At 37.8% G+C, this 16094-nt stretch overlaps 3 protein-coding genes across 3 annotated transcripts; 1 reads left to right on the forward strand and 2 right to left on the reverse strand.

Moving 5' to 3' along the window:
• Positions 1–7053, reverse strand: ccne1 (cyclin E1). Its single transcript, XM_058782391.1, has 12 exons — positions 6735–7053; positions 6207–6260; positions 5975–6062; positions 5826–5888; positions 4846–5009; positions 4401–4536; positions 2646–2792; positions 2385–2480; positions 2147–2281; positions 1243–1354; positions 982–1139; positions 1–741 (listed from the first exon to the last, which is right to left on the reverse strand). Exons 2-12 carry the CDS (start codon positions 6224–6226, stop codon positions 625–627), a joined length of 1236 nt encoding a protein of 411 aa, XP_058638374.1. The 5' UTR covers positions 6227–6260; positions 6735–7053; the 3' UTR covers positions 1–624.
• A 141-nt stretch (positions 7054–7194) lies between these two features.
• Positions 7195–11983, forward strand: zgc:162297 (uncharacterized protein LOC555865 homolog). The gene is made up of 6 exons (XM_058782393.1): positions 7195–7706; positions 7784–7866; positions 8833–9013; positions 9106–9256; positions 9391–9518; positions 11793–11983. The coding sequence occupies exons 1-6, from the start codon at positions 7634–7636 to the stop codon at positions 11981–11983; spliced, it is 807 nt and encodes a 268-aa protein (XP_058638376.1). The 5' UTR covers positions 7195–7633.
• A 45-nt stretch (positions 11984–12028) lies between these two features.
• Positions 12029–16085, reverse strand: si:ch211-260e23.9 (uncharacterized protein LOC555795 homolog). The gene is made up of 4 exons (XM_058782394.1): positions 15940–16085; positions 14551–14709; positions 13897–14032; positions 12029–12860 (listed from the first exon to the last, which is right to left on the reverse strand). The coding sequence occupies exons 2-4, from the start codon at positions 14678–14680 to the stop codon at positions 12632–12634; spliced, it is 495 nt and encodes a 164-aa protein (XP_058638377.1). The 5' UTR covers positions 14681–14709; positions 15940–16085; the 3' UTR covers positions 12029–12631.
• Between the last annotated feature and the right edge of the window lie 9 nt (positions 16086–16094).

A 16094-nucleotide genomic window follows, 5' to 3' on the forward strand; every position in this document is an offset into this window, starting at 1 on the left:
CGTAAAAACTGTCTGAGACAGTGGCTTTATTTAGACATATGATATAGAGAAATGTAGCAGCATCTCGTTTAAAAACAAACCTATAAAAAGTGAATGGTCAAATTTGGTTACAAACACTTGGGAGGCAACCAGAGGAAAATCTTAAATATAAAATCCGAGTCCTAGCTTCTGAAGCTGGTGATTTCTCTGGTCCTTTCTGGCATTGGAGACTCGAGTCCCCATGACAACCTGTCAGGATTTTGCTGGTCCAAATGGCAACCTGAGCCACAGAAACCCATGCCCATATTTGTGTGGGGATCTCTGTGGTCATCTTTCCATCTGCTCCAGTCCCACCCTCTTTTAGCAGCAATCAGAGCCAGTAGCAGCTCTGAGATTTTGGCAGGTAGTCTACATTTATAAACTTAAAAAAAAAAAAAAAACCAAACCTTTGGACCATTAAAACAAAAAATGTTTCATGTCTTTCAAGTCTCACATGAAAAAAAAAAAAAAGACGCATAAGACTCTTGAGTCTTATGCAGACGCATGTGAATTGATGCTTGGGTTTAAGCTGTAATGCCATTGATTTGTTGATTTTCATTTAAATTCATCAGTCAGGGTCGTGTCCTATTCCATACATTAACGAAGTCAGGAGACTGTGCTCTCGGGCTTCTCACTGCTGGGTGGTGGTGTGAGCACTCCAGAGGGAACTGGAGACCTCTGACCGCTCTCAATGTCCACTAGCTGATACGAGTGCACCCTTCCCTGAAAAATAAGACAAGAAACAAGAAAACTTTAGGCCAGAGGAAGTGAAAGAAACAAATGCTGCGGCTGGGGAAAATTTATGCAAAATTCTGTAGTGAGAACAAGATAGATGCTGCCGTTTAAGCCCAATTTTTGTTTGTACATTAATATCCGCACACAAATATGATACAAATAAACTGGGACTAAAACCCAATTTAAGACAAACTAAGCTAAAAGAATTTTAAAACAAAGTAAACTTACCAGCCATTCCAAGTAAGGCACATGGGTCTGGATATTGTGCATGTCATCTGCTGCTATTCCTTTGAATGTCTTGAGGGCTGAGCTGCCTGCTTCACGGATTGACATGGCGAAAGGGACCATCCATCTCACACACTCCTCCAAGTCACACCACTTAAGCCCTGAAACCAAATATATCAAAAGGTCACTTCCAACCAAGTCAATTGTGATGTACATGCTCAAATGAACAGCGCTACTGAGAAGAAATTCACATAAAAATCATACCTGAAACTTTCATCACTAGCTCTAGAGAAGAGAAGTGAAAGAGTGCAGAAGCCGCGAGAAGGCCGTAAGAGAACTCCGGACTTCTTACATCCAGTATACACAAATCCAAAAGCTGAAAAAAGAAAAAGAAAAAAGCCACAATAAGTAAATCATAAAAGAAAGAGACATCCACAACACAAGGTTATAAACAAGTCTGATTTTCTTCTACTGGATAGTTGTTTTTTTGTTGTTGCAAACAGGGTAACATTTATGCTGTAAGTTCACAACTTTCAACCTGTTTAAAGAAAAACTAACAAAATACCTTGGAATTTCAGTGTGTAGTTCACAAGTTTTAAATGTTCCTCATTCCAACTCTAGACATCGTTCAGTACAAGTTACAGTTACTTTACTAGAGTTGCATTCTTTTAAAAAGTCATTTGGAAGAGTTCTATTGTCAAAAGGGATACCCAAAAATAAAAATTTGTCAAGTTCCTCACCCTCATGCCAAATCTATATGACTTGATTCAAAATATCATCTTCCGCAGAAGAACACAAGTAACACACGTGTGACATGCATCATATGGACACAAAGCCATTTCTCAAAACAGCTTTCACAGAAGTCAGTCAGTCATGCATACAGGTTTGGAATTACACGAGGGCGAGTAAATTACATAATTTTGGGGTGCTGATTAGGCCTTTAAAGCACATTTTCAGTGCAGCTCCACAGATGGACTTTGTAGGGTGCATGCACATACTGGGGCAGCTTTAAGAAAGCTAAAATCAGTAGCCTGTGTAACTGTTTCAAGCCTTCACACTGCAGACACAACAAGTGCAGAATATAAATTTAACTGAGCCAGAGCCTTTTGTGGTAAATATAGTCACACACCATATTGTTATTTTAATGTGATTAATTGTGCCGTCTTACTTCTGCAATCTGCACAAATGTAGCCTGTGGGTACTGGGCCATGAGAACTTCAGCGGTCTCCTTTAGATAGGCCATCTGCATGTAGATGTTGAGCCAAGCCACCGGGGTTAAAGGACTCAAACTCCAATTCAACTCCTGAAGAACAACAAATGGTGTAAAGAGTAGTCCAATACATCATACAAGCAGCAGGGCTGCAGGTTTAGGCACAGTACTGAGATTAAATGATGATAATATACACCTTCATGATGATAATCTCCATGCTAAGAATGTCATCCTCTGTGCAGGCTCCATCAGTAACGTAAGCAAACTGATGCACCTTAGGAGGGTAAATTTCCTTTGGACAAAACATAAGTCTAATTACATTGCGAGCTTACAACATTCAGACAAATGCAGCACTTTGAAACAAGTTTTTAAAATGCAAAATTACTCTGCAAGGATATTACAATCTTTCTCAAAAAGTTCAGGCTGAAATAGAAGGGCATCTACAAGTAAAACATACCTCCATTTTGGCAGCGATGAAGAGACAGGAGATGCCAACAAGCTGTAGTGTTGTTTTGAGAACATTGTCTTGTGTGGCCATGAAGCGATCAAAGTAATCCTGACCCAAGTAAAACGTCTCACGGTGTAACTTGTATACCTCACACACCTGGAAAATACCCCCCCCAAAAAAAACAGCAGAGGTCACGGAGTGTCAAAAGCCATACAACATTTCTCTATTCTTAAGAAAAGAAACAAAACCATTCATTTCCAGAAAATGTAACCTTTATGCATTCAGTGCATGTGTTTTAGGGCTGTAACAGTATTTAAAAAAAAAAAAAAAAAAGCAGCAGCTTATTCAATGAAGTTTGTGAAATTTAACAGAGCCTTGCATGTTGTTACGACAGGCCTCAAATGCAGTACGCATCTGACAGGAGTCATGCCAAAAATTCTCTGTATGAATTCATGTACCATTAAACCCCTATTACAATGTAAATTTCATCATCAGCATAGTACACATGTACTTGTGTGCTTCTAATAGTGCAATCTTATTCTTAAATATAAATGGATGAGACAGAAAAACAAACAGACTTGTGTGAGGGTTAATGCTGCCTTCACATGCTATCGGAAACTTCCTACTTCGCACTTCTGGAGTTGTAATTATGAGTTTATCATGTTCAAGTGCTTTGTCAGAAAGAACAGAAATCATGGTGGACAGCCTATTCATTCTCACCCGTTTCTTGAGGAGATTTTATTAAAGCTAAAAAATGTATACATTAGAAGATTTAGTCAATATCCAACAGATTTTCCGAAGAAATTATTATTTTTTTTTTTTTTAAGTATCCCATGGTAGCCATATAAACATTCACAGTGCTATCTAGATAGTAGATAATCAGCTGGCTGATTTCTAAATAGCATTTTTTTGACTGAAATTGTCACTGTGTTCAATACATACAATATGCATTAAACGGTTATTTATATACACACACATGACTAAATGGCAGGAGAAGGCATGTAGGGGTGTTGTGAGAAAAACATAAAACTTTACAGTACTACTGCTATGTTTCTCTCATACACCATTTTTTAAAGTTTATGGCTGACCCAACTCAGAAACTTGAGTATCAAAATGACCTACGAGTTTCCCAGTTGAAAATATGACTAGTTCATGTCCAATTTCTAACTAGGAAACTCAGTCACAATAATTCCGATAGCATGTGAAGGCAGCAAAAGACACACGTCTGGTTTGCTATCCTTGTGGGGACTCTCTATAGGCGTAATGCTTTTTCTACCGTACAGACCATATATTCTATTGCCTTACACCTTACAGGAAACTTTCTGCATTTTTAGATTTTCAAAAAAACGTAATTCTGTGTGATTTGTTAGCTTGTTTACCCGTGGGGACCTCAATTTAGGTCCCCATGAGTCTGTGTGTACTCAGGTTTAAGTCCCCACCTGAATAGAAAAACAGGTACACACGCACACAGATATTTTTAATCAGTTTCTGGACAGCACAAACATGCAGACAAGAACATGTCATCCTTGTGCACTGTGCTGATCAGGCATGTCATCAAATGGATGGAGTGTTTGCATCAAAAGCAAAGTGTACTTTGGGCTGTACTTGTAGTTAGCTTTTAATTTAAGAAAAGGCTGTTCCCCAAGTTCTCAGGTTTTGTAAACAACTTAAGGTTTAGACAAGAATGAAGGAGCTTGTAGTGTCCCCAACCCTCTTAATAAGATTAGATTAAGACATGTGAATGGTTAAACAATGATTACAAACCTCCATTAGCCAATCCAGCAGAATCGCTCTCATTTTGGGTTGGAGATTTGGATGTCTCTCCATAACATGCGTGTCTCGCTGGTAGAGTTTGTCTTTTCGGAGCAGGTTGTTCCACACGTCATCTTTGCTTGCCCAGCTATGTGAAATTACAATATTGAAAGTTACTGCATATAGTGTTCTAAAACACAACTTATTCACCTAATGAGATGATAGACCAAAAGCAACATACTGTCTGAATGAATAAATAAATAAATCTCCAAGTGGGTTGGGCTTAAGATTAATGCTGATGTGTTGACAAATCTGTAGAATGTTAACTTTTGCATTTAACACCATGCATATCACAGACCGTATTAAAGATTCCTGTCAGACAAGATATTCTACTGGCAAATTTTTAGACATGTCAATCTAACATAGCTTAAAGTTCGAAAAGTCATAAATATCTCACCAGAGGGCCGGCAGAGGGGTAGAGCGCGTAGGGGTGACGAAAATGTTTTCTGAGGCATACTGTGTAAATCCCACGCTGACAACAGCAACCGGTTCCTCGACTTCATCAGGTGTGGGGATCCGCCTGCATGGGCTTGTGTAACCTGTGTCGGGATTCCAGCAGGCCTGTGCAAGAGGACAAGAGTAGAGAAGAACGAACCAAAAGAAAAAAAAAAAACAGGTAAGCACTCTAACGGATATAAACAAATACAACAGCCCGCCCTCTGCAAGTAGGACAGCCTTCAAAGGCATTTTGAAAAGGACCTTCCATGACACAAAAGCAACTTGCTATGTAAATTCAAGCCATGACATTAACCCGAAGCACTCACGATAAAAAGGTGGCTGTTGATGATAACCATGTTATGCAGGGCTGTGACTAGAATTGACATTTGATTAACTCGACGGTGTTCTGTTTGTTGACAATTTTTAAAATTCTACCACAGCTGTCTGTCAAAAATATATATCAAAACAGGCAGATATTGTTTACAGGTACGAAACAAGAATTCCAGTGCTACGCTTCAGTTTTTAAACAGTGAAAGATTGTGAGGGAAGATGCAAGTAGCTAAACATGTATTACTTGACAAGAGTTTTGTTCTTTTATTCCTTTATTCCCTTAAAACAATTTCAAGGTTTAATTTAATTCCTTTAAATAAATAAATAAAAAAGACCATTACAACTCTGCCTCACTCCATCCAACAAGCCATTGTCCAAAACATTGTTATGGCCTTGATATTTGGTTCAAAATCTGTGTATACATTTACCACAGATAACAATTAATCATTTCAGTACATTTTAGACACAGGTCTCATTATACATCACTCAGCAATTTACAGAAGGGACTAAAATAAAAAAGTTAAGTTAGTTAGGTCACTGATATGTCATGCCTGGTGAGGCCTATGGACACACACACACACACACACACCAGTCATGACTCATTTATACCTGGGAAGCACATGGTTTCTTTCTTGTCATCTCTGTGATCTCTTCATCTGGATCTTGTAAATGCTGTAAATTCAAAAACAAAAGAGTCAGAGACTTAATCTTTAATAGTTTTTAGTATACAAGTATTAGTTTAAGAACGGTGTCCTTACAATAGCCACGTCTGCTTTTCTCTTCCTGGGACGCACTGAAATAGTTGTAGGAGCTTCATCTGTAGTGTTAACCTGCTCTGTTCGTAGCCTGCATCGAAAAATGATATAGTTACATTTCCACATTGGCCTGAAACTCCGTGGAAGTCACTAACTGAGCTAACTGGTTGCTGCAACTTTTCCAAGCACACTGATGGCCAAAACCGCCTTAAAAAGACACGAAACCGAAACTTACACTTTCTTGCTTGGCATCATATCCCCGCGTGTGAACTTCTTGAGTGTCGAGAGCCTAAAATATAAAAATGTTACTTTATAAAAATGTCCGATTTGTGGCGTTTAATCCCAACCCCCCTCATGTAAGGCTTCACAAAGCGCTTTGGGCGCGGGGAAGTAGAGCTGGGCACAATGTTCAAGAGGTCAAAACTACACGAAAAACACAACCAATCACTTCAAAACCCCAGATATATGCACTTCACAGTCTATATTTTCAAAGTGACCCCAGTGCACGGTCATATTTCTATCGTTTGTATTAAAACTACACGTTTGCTTCGCTCTACCCATGGGAGGCAGAAAATGGCCGAGCCAATCATTATTCCTCATTTCATTGAACCCGCTCTCTGAGCAGCTTAAAGTAACAAACTAAAGTCTCTGCAATCCGATATTCCCAGATTTGCTTCCCCAAACCCTTTTAATGCATCTTACATGTTTACTGTTACTTTTACCGATCTTTAACAATAACCCCAGGATTGAGCAACGCACGTACCTTATTGTGATGCTCTCTGAAAATGCCTTCTCTCCACGGATGTCCTCGAATGCAAAAGTTAGGATGGTGTTACACAAGGCATTATTTAGTAAAACTGCTCCAATAAGCTGTAAACAGGCAGCATATGGCTAAGCTGTGATGTGTTCCGCAGTCCACTCGCTCTGAGCTGGCGCCAGTAATTTTGCGCCTTGTCTTATAACCCGCCAGCAGTCGTTAAAAGGGGCAGTCAACGCGGGTCATTTAAAATCCCCGCTCTGCTATAACGGCAACGAAGCGCTGCGATCGGTACCGCTGGGGCATTGGCACCAGCACGGAGCGGGCAAGCGAAATCCCGACGTTATACTTCAAATATTTAATGCCGATAAAACAAAGTTTAGAAACGTGAACATTTTGCCGGCAAAATGAGGCGTGTGTTTGGCGACGTCACTTGGGGGGCGGTATTAAGGTAGCGGAAGTACGTTGAGCACATGGCTAGCAGGCTCAAGAAGTAAACAATCCGAGTGTTTGGCTTAAATTGTTGGATTTTATCAGGCTGTTGTGTTAGTAACATATAAAATCCAATGTCTTGGCTGTGCTGGGTTGGCCGTTTGAGATGTCAAGTGCTGTCAGGGTGATATAGCGCATTTTCTGGTCCAGTTGCTGCTATTGGGTTCCGCAGGCAAACCAGTATCACTGTATTTTGACTGGCGCCCCCTTAAAAATACACTATATACTACAGTACACAGCAGTGTTTTAAATATATTATCACATATGTATTTTTACGTGCTCATGTAGAAGATTTAATAAATGCATGTAGCTCGGGTGTTGTCATTAGATCCGCACTTTCTATCCCTAATATAACCTTTGACCAGTCACATGACCATCAAAACACACAAATCTGGGTTTTGTTCACTTAAGACATGAAGTTTTTAAATCTTTTCGGGCGCTTAAAATCAAATGTCATAGGCATGATTCACGTCGGAGCCTTGCCAGGTAATTAACGCATTTATGTCACCAGTACAAACTTAACAGAGAAGAAATACCGAACTCTTAATTTATTTCTTTTGCAGGAGCCCCCTTGAACCGCGCAACTATCTCTGAGATCACAGAGGAGGCATGTCGAGAGGCCGAAATTTACCACCGCGCAGGACTTGTATGTGTTCAATATAAGTGAAATGTAACGTATACATCATCGTAGAATTATAATCACATCGCGCTTTCTCACGTTCTAAAGTTTATAATAATAATAATAATAGCTTAAGTGTTAGCGGTGCTTGGTTCGTGAACGAATCATTCGAATTTTCTGAAAACACAGGTATCGGATCTTGGCATCGGTTTAAACGATTCATGAACCGGTGAGATTCTGTCCGAGCGGTTGTCGAGTCATCTGACTCAATTAACTGAGAATCATCTTTCACATGTCAGAGTCGTAATGAGCCAAGAACACAGCATTTGACAGTGAACCTAGGATTGGACTGATGGGGTTACCTAAAATGCATAATCATGACAGTTATTAATTATGAAGTTTTAATAATCATTCTATTGAGAATATGGTAACGTCTACTACGATAATGACACAGAGGAACGATATCGTTGGAATCACTTTCCTAACTATTTTCTTAATAAAAGGATAAAATATTGACAGTCAATCACAAGCGGTCCACTTTAAAGAACTTAGGCAACGCGCGCCTATAATAAACAGAACATTATCTTTCGTTGGTGTAAACATCATTATATTTATCGTTCTTGGTGTAAACATGAACTAGGACTGAACATGAAATTACAATAAACAACTTTATTAATGTAATATCGAGAATGGCTTTGGTGGAAAGTTTTAGTAAGAATTTTTCAACCGGTTCTTTGAAACGAGCTGTTCAAAAGAACCGATTGGTGGAAACGAGTCAGAAAAGTCTTTGTACTATCGTCGCTTCTAGCCAGTACGGGTGCCTGCAAGGCTCATACCTTGCGTTCTTTAGGAGATATATTTCCATGTTATTTCAAATGTCAAATCAGAAATGACACCAAAACAGTAGATTTAGATTTTACTTTTGTCAGTTGTGTTTCTGGCCAGTGTGTTCAAAGTGTGATTGCTAATTTCAGACAATTCTGTCTATGACAGGATGGGCTGATCATTGAAAATATGCATGATATTCCATACACCCTCGAAGTGGGTCCAGAAGTGTGTGCATCCATGACAGCTGTGTGTGCAGCAGTTAGGGGCCTGTATCCATCTTGGCCGCTTGGTGTTCAGATTCTCTCAGCTGCAAACCAATCAGCGTTGGCTGTTGCCCTGGCCTCAGGTGTTCGCATGACTGTACAAGCCATCACGAATGCCATTTCAAACCGAAGTATTCTCTGACAAGATATTTAATGAATATTAACTTCTCCACAGGGCTGGATTTCATCCGTGCAGAGGGGTTTGTGTTCTCACATGTTGCAGATGAAGGCCTGTTAAATGCTTGTGCTGGTGAGCTGCTGCGCTTCCGCAGACGCATTGGAGCAGAGCATATTCAGATCTTTGCAGATATCAAGAAGAAGCACAGGTATGATCAGATATGAGAACGTTGCATGCAACCGGATGGCCACAGAGCTCTAAAAGAGGCACAACACAGTGTGGTGGTTTCTGTGTTATTGTGTCACATGATCACATCTTTATATTTGAAAATGGTCATTACAGTGCTCATGCCCTAACTTCAGATGTCAGCATAGCTGAGACGGCCCAAGCTGCTGAGTTCTTCCTCTCTGATGGAGTCATCGTGACAGGAACTGCCACTGGAGCGCATGCTGATCCAGAGGAACTGAGGGGTGAGTCTGGCAGCCTAATGGCTTGATACACTTTAATGTGACTGTAAAATTCTAATTCTATTCTTAAAAAACAAAAAACAACAAAAAAAAAACTAACACTAGTTTTTCTAATCTTTTTGTATTCTATCTATTTGTTTTCTTTTTAATTATTATACAATTAACAAGAGCAAAAAGGCCTCTAACACTAGCTTGCTTTATTCGTTTTCTATTCCATCTGTTTTCTTTTTATTTATTATATAATTTAAAAAAAACCTTGCTACCTGTACTGCGTTAAGCGAACTGAGACTTGTCATAGCACTTGCATATCATTGCTCTTTTGTTGATTTTGATTGTTTCCATTGTCCTCATTTGTAAGTCGCTTTTAAAAAAAAGCGTCTGCTAAATGACTAAATGTAAATGTAAAAGCAGTGTGTGTATTTTTATGTTACATACTACATCTTCATTATATCGTGAATTGTGATGCTATCCAGTATGTCCTCTTATTCTATGCACAGTATTTAAAAATTGGCAAGTTTTTAAAATGTTTTCGAAAGATGCCTATTATGCTCACCTAGGTTGCATTTATTTGATCAAAAATACAGTAAAACAGTAATATTATGCAATATTGTTACAATTTCAAATATCATTTTAATATATATTAAAATGTTTTTTTTTTCTTTGATGGTAAAGGTTAATTTTCAGCAGTCATTACTCCAATCATAAGTGTCACATGAGCTTTCAGAAATGCTTCTAATATACTGATTTGGTGCTCAAGAAACATTTCTTCTTATTATCAATGTTGAAACAGTTGTACCATTATCCATTTTTTTTCAGGGTAATTTGATGAATAGGAAATTCAAAAGAACAGCACTTATTTTGAACAGATTTTTTATTTTATTTTTATTATTTTGTAACATGTATTGTGTAATGTATCTTTCAGGATTTTTCCACTTTTCCAGTTTTCAACTTTGACCTGCCACAGTACAACCCAGCTTATCTCATATGTCATCCTGACATTGGTCTGCAGCTTACTAACATCTCACAAAATAAAATCAAACTAGCGCTATTGCTAATTAGAAATTTACTGATGCAAACATCATTCGTCAAGGTATCTTATCGTGATCAGTTTATCATACAGAAAAACAAATCGAATGAACAGTAGCCTGCAAAAAACAGGATGCTGTTTGACCTACTTGATATATAGTCAACAACATGTGTACAGTGCCACGCATGCACAAACACTTTTCGAGGGCTTTCATGTGACCAGCATGATGCCTGATTTAACAGGACTCTAGCGTTTTGCTTTTCCATGTCCCTTTACACTCCAACACTGCCTTTAACATTTTTTAAATAGAAAATTAATACTTTTGCACAAAAATATTAGTAAGGACTTTTACATTGATACAATTAATTAATGCAATTCTTTTGAACTTTCTATTCATCAGAGATGCTGAAAACAAATATCACAGTTTCCACAAAAATATTAAGCAGCACAACTGTTTTCAACATTGATAATAAGATTTTTTATTTTTTTTATCTTGAGCAGCAAAATAGCATAATTTCTAGAGGATCATGTGACACAGAAGACTGGCGTAATAGCTGCTGAAAATTCAGCTTTTCCACCACAGGAATTAATAACTAAATATATTAAAATAGAAAACACTTATTTTAAATTGGGCATAATTTCACAATATTATTGTTTTTACTGTATTATTTGTCAAACAAATCTGGTGAGCAAAGCTGTACAGCTTTAACACTATTGCACTTTTGTGATACACTGTGTGTTCAGTCCCATTCAGAGGTTAATCTGCTAATTTAGAGGTTAATCCGCTTCTAATATCTAATGGAGCCCATCAGCCAGGCATGCAAGTCCTTAAAAACAGTGGTGTCCTTGGGCAGAAAGGATGCTGCACAGCCCCGGCCTGCTTCCTGCCCTCCTTCAAAGCCAGTGGCCTTGTATGGGCTAACATAGACACCAGTGCTGCCAGCTATTTTAAATCCCACTTCCAGATGGCTGGTGATCATGGAAGGCTGTAAACATAGGCATGAAAACCAGGCCCAGCCTAGTCTGCCACTGCCCTGCTGCCTACTTTGGACTTGTGCCTATTGCCTCCCTTAGTTCTGATCCATTGGACTGGGGAAGCTGTCAGATGGAGGATGAGCCACAGTCTGCCAGAATCCTCATTACAATGAAGGAACAACATGTTTTTGTATTTTAATGCATGCATGTAGCAGAAAGATGTTCTCACACTCATGTTTTGCTGACCCGTTTTCTGAGCCCTATTTGTGTAACAGAGGTTACCCAGTCTGTCCGGATCCCTGTTCTCATCGGCTCTGGTGTAACCCATGATAATGTGGAGCACTACCTTCAAGCAAGTGCCATGATCATTGGCTCCCATTTCAAGAAAGGAGGTTACTGGGCAAATGGTGTGGATGCTGAGAGAGTCAAAAGGTTCATGGTGAAGATGCATGAACTTCAGGAGTAACTGTTGTAATTCAACTGTACGAAAAATAAACAAATATAAACAATGTGAAGATAAAATATTTATTTTTCACTTTTTAAAAGGTTTTATCAAATACATTCTTGAAGATAAAAAATAAAGCAACACCAAAAAGGCATTTAAATATACAAAGTCAAATAACAGTTATGAACAATATAAATCACTGGCAGTAAATCACAGCATATCGCTTTGTCATGTGAGTAACAACCTTAATATTTGATGTAAAAAATGCATTGCCTTATACAGTACAGTCTTGAATTTATTTTAAGCTTTAACACTGAATGTTTTTTTCTCTTTTAGTTAATATTCATGCATCAGTCACAGCTAAACTAAAGTAGAAGCACACACACATCATTACACTGTTTGAAAATGTTTAAATCCTAGACTATTAATGCAACTCACTTGCAATTTTGTAATACATGCTTTTCAGCGTTATTTCAGTGTCAGACCATCAGTGAGACTTTCTCCCTAAGATAATAACACATTGCATTTATTGAAACGTTTTTCTTAATCCATACTACTCTCACAGGGGAATGGTTTCATGGCATGATTTGCAAACATACCCCCTTAAAAACAACTATTCATTTATCACAACGCTGGTTGTTCAGTGGTTTCAGATGCAATTGATTTTTCTCAATAGTTGTACAGGCGCTGAGTGGGCTGTTTGAAGTAGCCATAGCGGCGCTCTGAAGGTGAATAGCGTGTTCTTGCGAGGTTCTGCCTGTTGAGGGCAACACGGGTCAGCTTTCTGTGCTCATTATAGACTCTGGCACGCTGCACTGAGAGCAGAATGGTGCTGCAGGGCAAGGGGCTGCCCCATGCAGCTAACCGCCAAGAAACGTGACGTCTGATTGGCACAGGCCTAAAGGGGTAGATTGACAAATCACAAGCCAAAATAACCACAGTTACAACATGGATATATAGGTTACATATCAGTGTGACATCAATGGATTTGTTTTCTTCATATTATTTGGGTATGACTTTTGTGCTTATGCCTGGAGCCATAAATGTGGCCCATATGGAATGTGACTTTCAAATTCAATCCACAGACCTAGCTTGTGTGTGTTTATAAAATATTGTTTAGTAGATCATTTTGGACACATCTTATTTACACTACTATGAGGGCCAGTAAGATTTAAGGTTTAAGTTTTTAAGAGAAATCAATTTTATTCAGTATGCATGCATTAAATCAAAAGTCACAATAAAGATTAATATTTCAAATAAGTGCTGTTCTTTTAAACTTTATATTACTACTACTAATAATAATATTAATAAAACAACAGTTTCTACAAAAAAATATTAAGCACCTGTTTTCAAAATTAATAATAAGAAATGTTTCAAATTTTCAAAATTAATAATACGAAATGTTTCCAAATCAGCATATTAGAATGAGACAATGAAGACTGAAGTAATGCTGCTGAAAAATTACATTTTTGCCAATGTTCAAATGTAACAGTTATTTTTAACTAATATTTCACAAAAATTTTCAGTTGCTGCCTTGAGCATGAGACTTCTTTCAAAAACACTACAAAAAAATCTTACTGAGCCCCAAACATTTGAACAATATCACATTTAAACATGCCATTTTAAGTTATTTAAATAATGAATATTAGCACTAATGATACTCGCTAAAAAGTTGTAATTGAAGAGTTCCAATGCAAAAGCCTCTAAGTGCCATCTGAAATTTTCTTCTAAAATGATCATTTTTTATCAGGCTGCTATGTTTATGTTCAGTTATTTCACTTTAATGGCAATGAAAAGAACCTATTCATTGGCTTTTAAGTGAAATTACTGAACCTACACATAGGAGCCTGAGAAAAATGCTCAGTTTTGAAGAAAATTTCAGATGGCACTTAGAGGCTTTTGCATCTGAACTCTTCAATTGTTGTTAAACGTACCTAGCCATGTCCTCTGTTTCTTCATCTGAGCCAAGGTCTTCTTGATCCCGCCTCATTTGGTATACAGACATGCTGGGGTGCTCGATCAACAGGTTCTCAAGAATGTTTGTGTCCGCGGAACCAAGTGACTGATTCTCTGCACAGGAAACAGAAATGACTTCAATTCAATAGCGTTACTTGAGTAAGCTGTACAATATGAGGGATACTGGGACTAGTTGTCACACAGGTGTGTTTGCCACAAGGACAATGACTAGTTTTAAGTTTTAGAGTGTAAAGATAAACAAGACGTATGCAATTAAACCAGCACACTAGGATGCATTCAGACAAAATAATGAAGGTTGTTTTTAACTGCTCAGCACAAGGTTACTTTTGCCATGTATTTTTAAATGTTACACAATTTTTTATATATATATATAATTTATTACAATATGTCACTATTTTACTTTTTTTTTTTTCCCATGGTGAAAATTGGCTTTCATGTGTCTAGTGAACTGCCCCGGTTTTCCTTGTATATCCACTATAACATACACACAGGCTAGAAATTAAAGTAATGACACTCTAAGCCTGATATGATGTGATTGCTATTTACATCAATAAACGTAAAAATCAGTCACCTTTTATCAATAATTGAAAAGTATAACCAAAATAACTCACCTTGTATCTTTATAATAACCCATTCGCCATCATCAAACTCAAGGAGGTTCGCACAGTTTTCAGTTTCTTCTGCAACATCGCTGTCTTTCTCTTCTCTTCCCACCAGCTGTGCAAGGATTCTACTGATCATTTTCTGTTATGCCTTTGTCAGACCGCTATCTGTTAAAAATATATATATAAAAAAAGAGTTATGTTGCCCTCTAGTGGAATCGACCCCCAATGCAATATTTTCCCCGCAGTAAGATATTGAAATGAGCATATTTTGCATGCAAGTATCTTTCCTTCTGTTGCTAAAGTTGTTGATGGAAAGTAACGTGCAAAGTGTTTCAGGCGTCACATCAGACATCTTAGACAGCTTTACATAATATTAAATGTGAGGTCATGTTCTGCTGGCCTGGTACAACTAATGCACTTGGCATGTATCAGCTGGTTGAACTGAGACATGGTGTTCCCTTCCACAGATGGCTTATTTTTAACATTGTCTATAATTTCTTTCTAAATTTAGCTTGATTTTAGACTAAATTCAAGTATGAATCAGATAATCAATACTCCTGTAAAGGATAAGATATGAGCAGGCATGCCATCCTGCTCTGGTAAAGGCAAAAACTAGGAGTTATTTTGCAAACTTAATTCTATGAGCCCAGTGTACAGACACAAAACTGCCATTTTTTTACAGGTCTGAATAGCATCCAACTTACAAAGATAACTTATTTTTACACACCAGATGACTTAAACCATCATGACATTTCACAAAGTCCTAATTGTTTATAGCACTTTGTAAGACCCTTTTGAATATATTTAAAGCTTATTTGAAATATTGGTGATGAAAACATTCTGTTTGATTTTTTTTCCTTTTTTTTTTTTACACGAGTTTACGATGTTTCTTATTCGTTTTTTTAAATCATCAGTCAAGAACATTGTTATGTTTATTATTAATACCCTAAAATTATCCACAACGCACGTCAGCGAAGTGGGACAGGAAGGAGTGATCAGCTGTAGCCCTGACCATGTAAAGCGTCGAGACTTGTTTACAGTCAAGCGCGTACTTCTTCATATCTACAGAAATAACTCTACCATAAACATAAGAAATTGGCGGATTATGGAAGAAACTTACGACATTAATGAATAACAAAAATAACAAACTGCTTTTGCCTTTGTCTATCATTTGTCCTTCAGAAAGTTTCAATGGAGCATTTTAATAAACTAATAAACAGTGTTTAAAAGCATTTGAGTGTTAATTACAAAACAATCAGCTTAATTAAACTGTACAGATCAGTGTAGTTTTCTCGAGAAAACAAAACATTCACAGGTTACTTTAAGCTGCAAAGAATTCGACATTTCAGAAAGATGCGGTAAAAAGCGTCATAACAAAGTTTAAGGTTTGCCCACCTTATTATCTGTCAGAAAAGTAGTTTTTGCAGCTTGAACGCTTCTGTTTTATCTTTATTGTGTCGTAGTCGCTCCTGTCGGTGTACAGTCTGGACTTGTTTATGTACCCGAGGCTCCTCCCCCTTGTTCTTGACTGTACTCTGCCTGACGTCGAT

This window comes from Onychostoma macrolepis, chromosome 07 (assembly GCF_012432095.1).
Source record: "Onychostoma macrolepis isolate SWU-2019 chromosome 07, ASM1243209v1, whole genome shotgun sequence".
NCBI lineage: Eukaryota > Metazoa > Chordata > Actinopteri > Cypriniformes > Cyprinidae > Onychostoma > Onychostoma macrolepis.

Coding starts and splice junctions, on each gene's coding strand:
- ccne1 (XM_058782391.1), bottom strand. CDS start 6,226: ATGATGCCAAGCAAGAAAGT. Junction 5,889..5,974: donor GAAAAGCAGACGTGGCTATT/GTAAGGACACCG, acceptor TTGAATTTACAG/CATTTACAAGATCCAGATGA. Junction 1,355..2,146: donor CATTTGTGCAGATTGCAGAA/GTAAGACGGCAC, acceptor TTCTTTTTTCAG/CTTTTGGATTTGTGTATACT.
- zgc:162297 (XM_058782393.1), top strand. CDS start 7,634: ATGAAGTTTTTAAATCTTTTCGGGCGCTTAAAATCAAATGTCATAGGC. Junction 7,707..7,783: donor TCACGTCGGAGCCTTGCCAG/GTAATTAACGCA, acceptor TTTCTTTTGCAG/GAGCCCCCTTGAACCGCGCA. Junction 7,867..8,832: donor TTTACCACCGCGCAGGACTT/GTATGTGTTCAA, acceptor TGTCTATGACAG/GATGGGCTGATCATTGAAAA.
- si:ch211-260e23.9 (XM_058782394.1), bottom strand. CDS start 14,680: ATGATCAGTAGAATCCTTGCACAGCTGGTGGGAAGAGAAGAGAAAGAC. Junction 14,033..14,550: donor GGTTATTATAAAGATACAAG/GTGAGTTATTTT, acceptor TTTCCTGTGCAG/AGAATCAGTCACTTGGTTCC. Junction 12,861..13,896: donor GAAACAGAGGACATGGCTAG/GTACGTTTAACA, acceptor CTACCCCTTTAG/GCCTGTGCCAATCAGACGTC.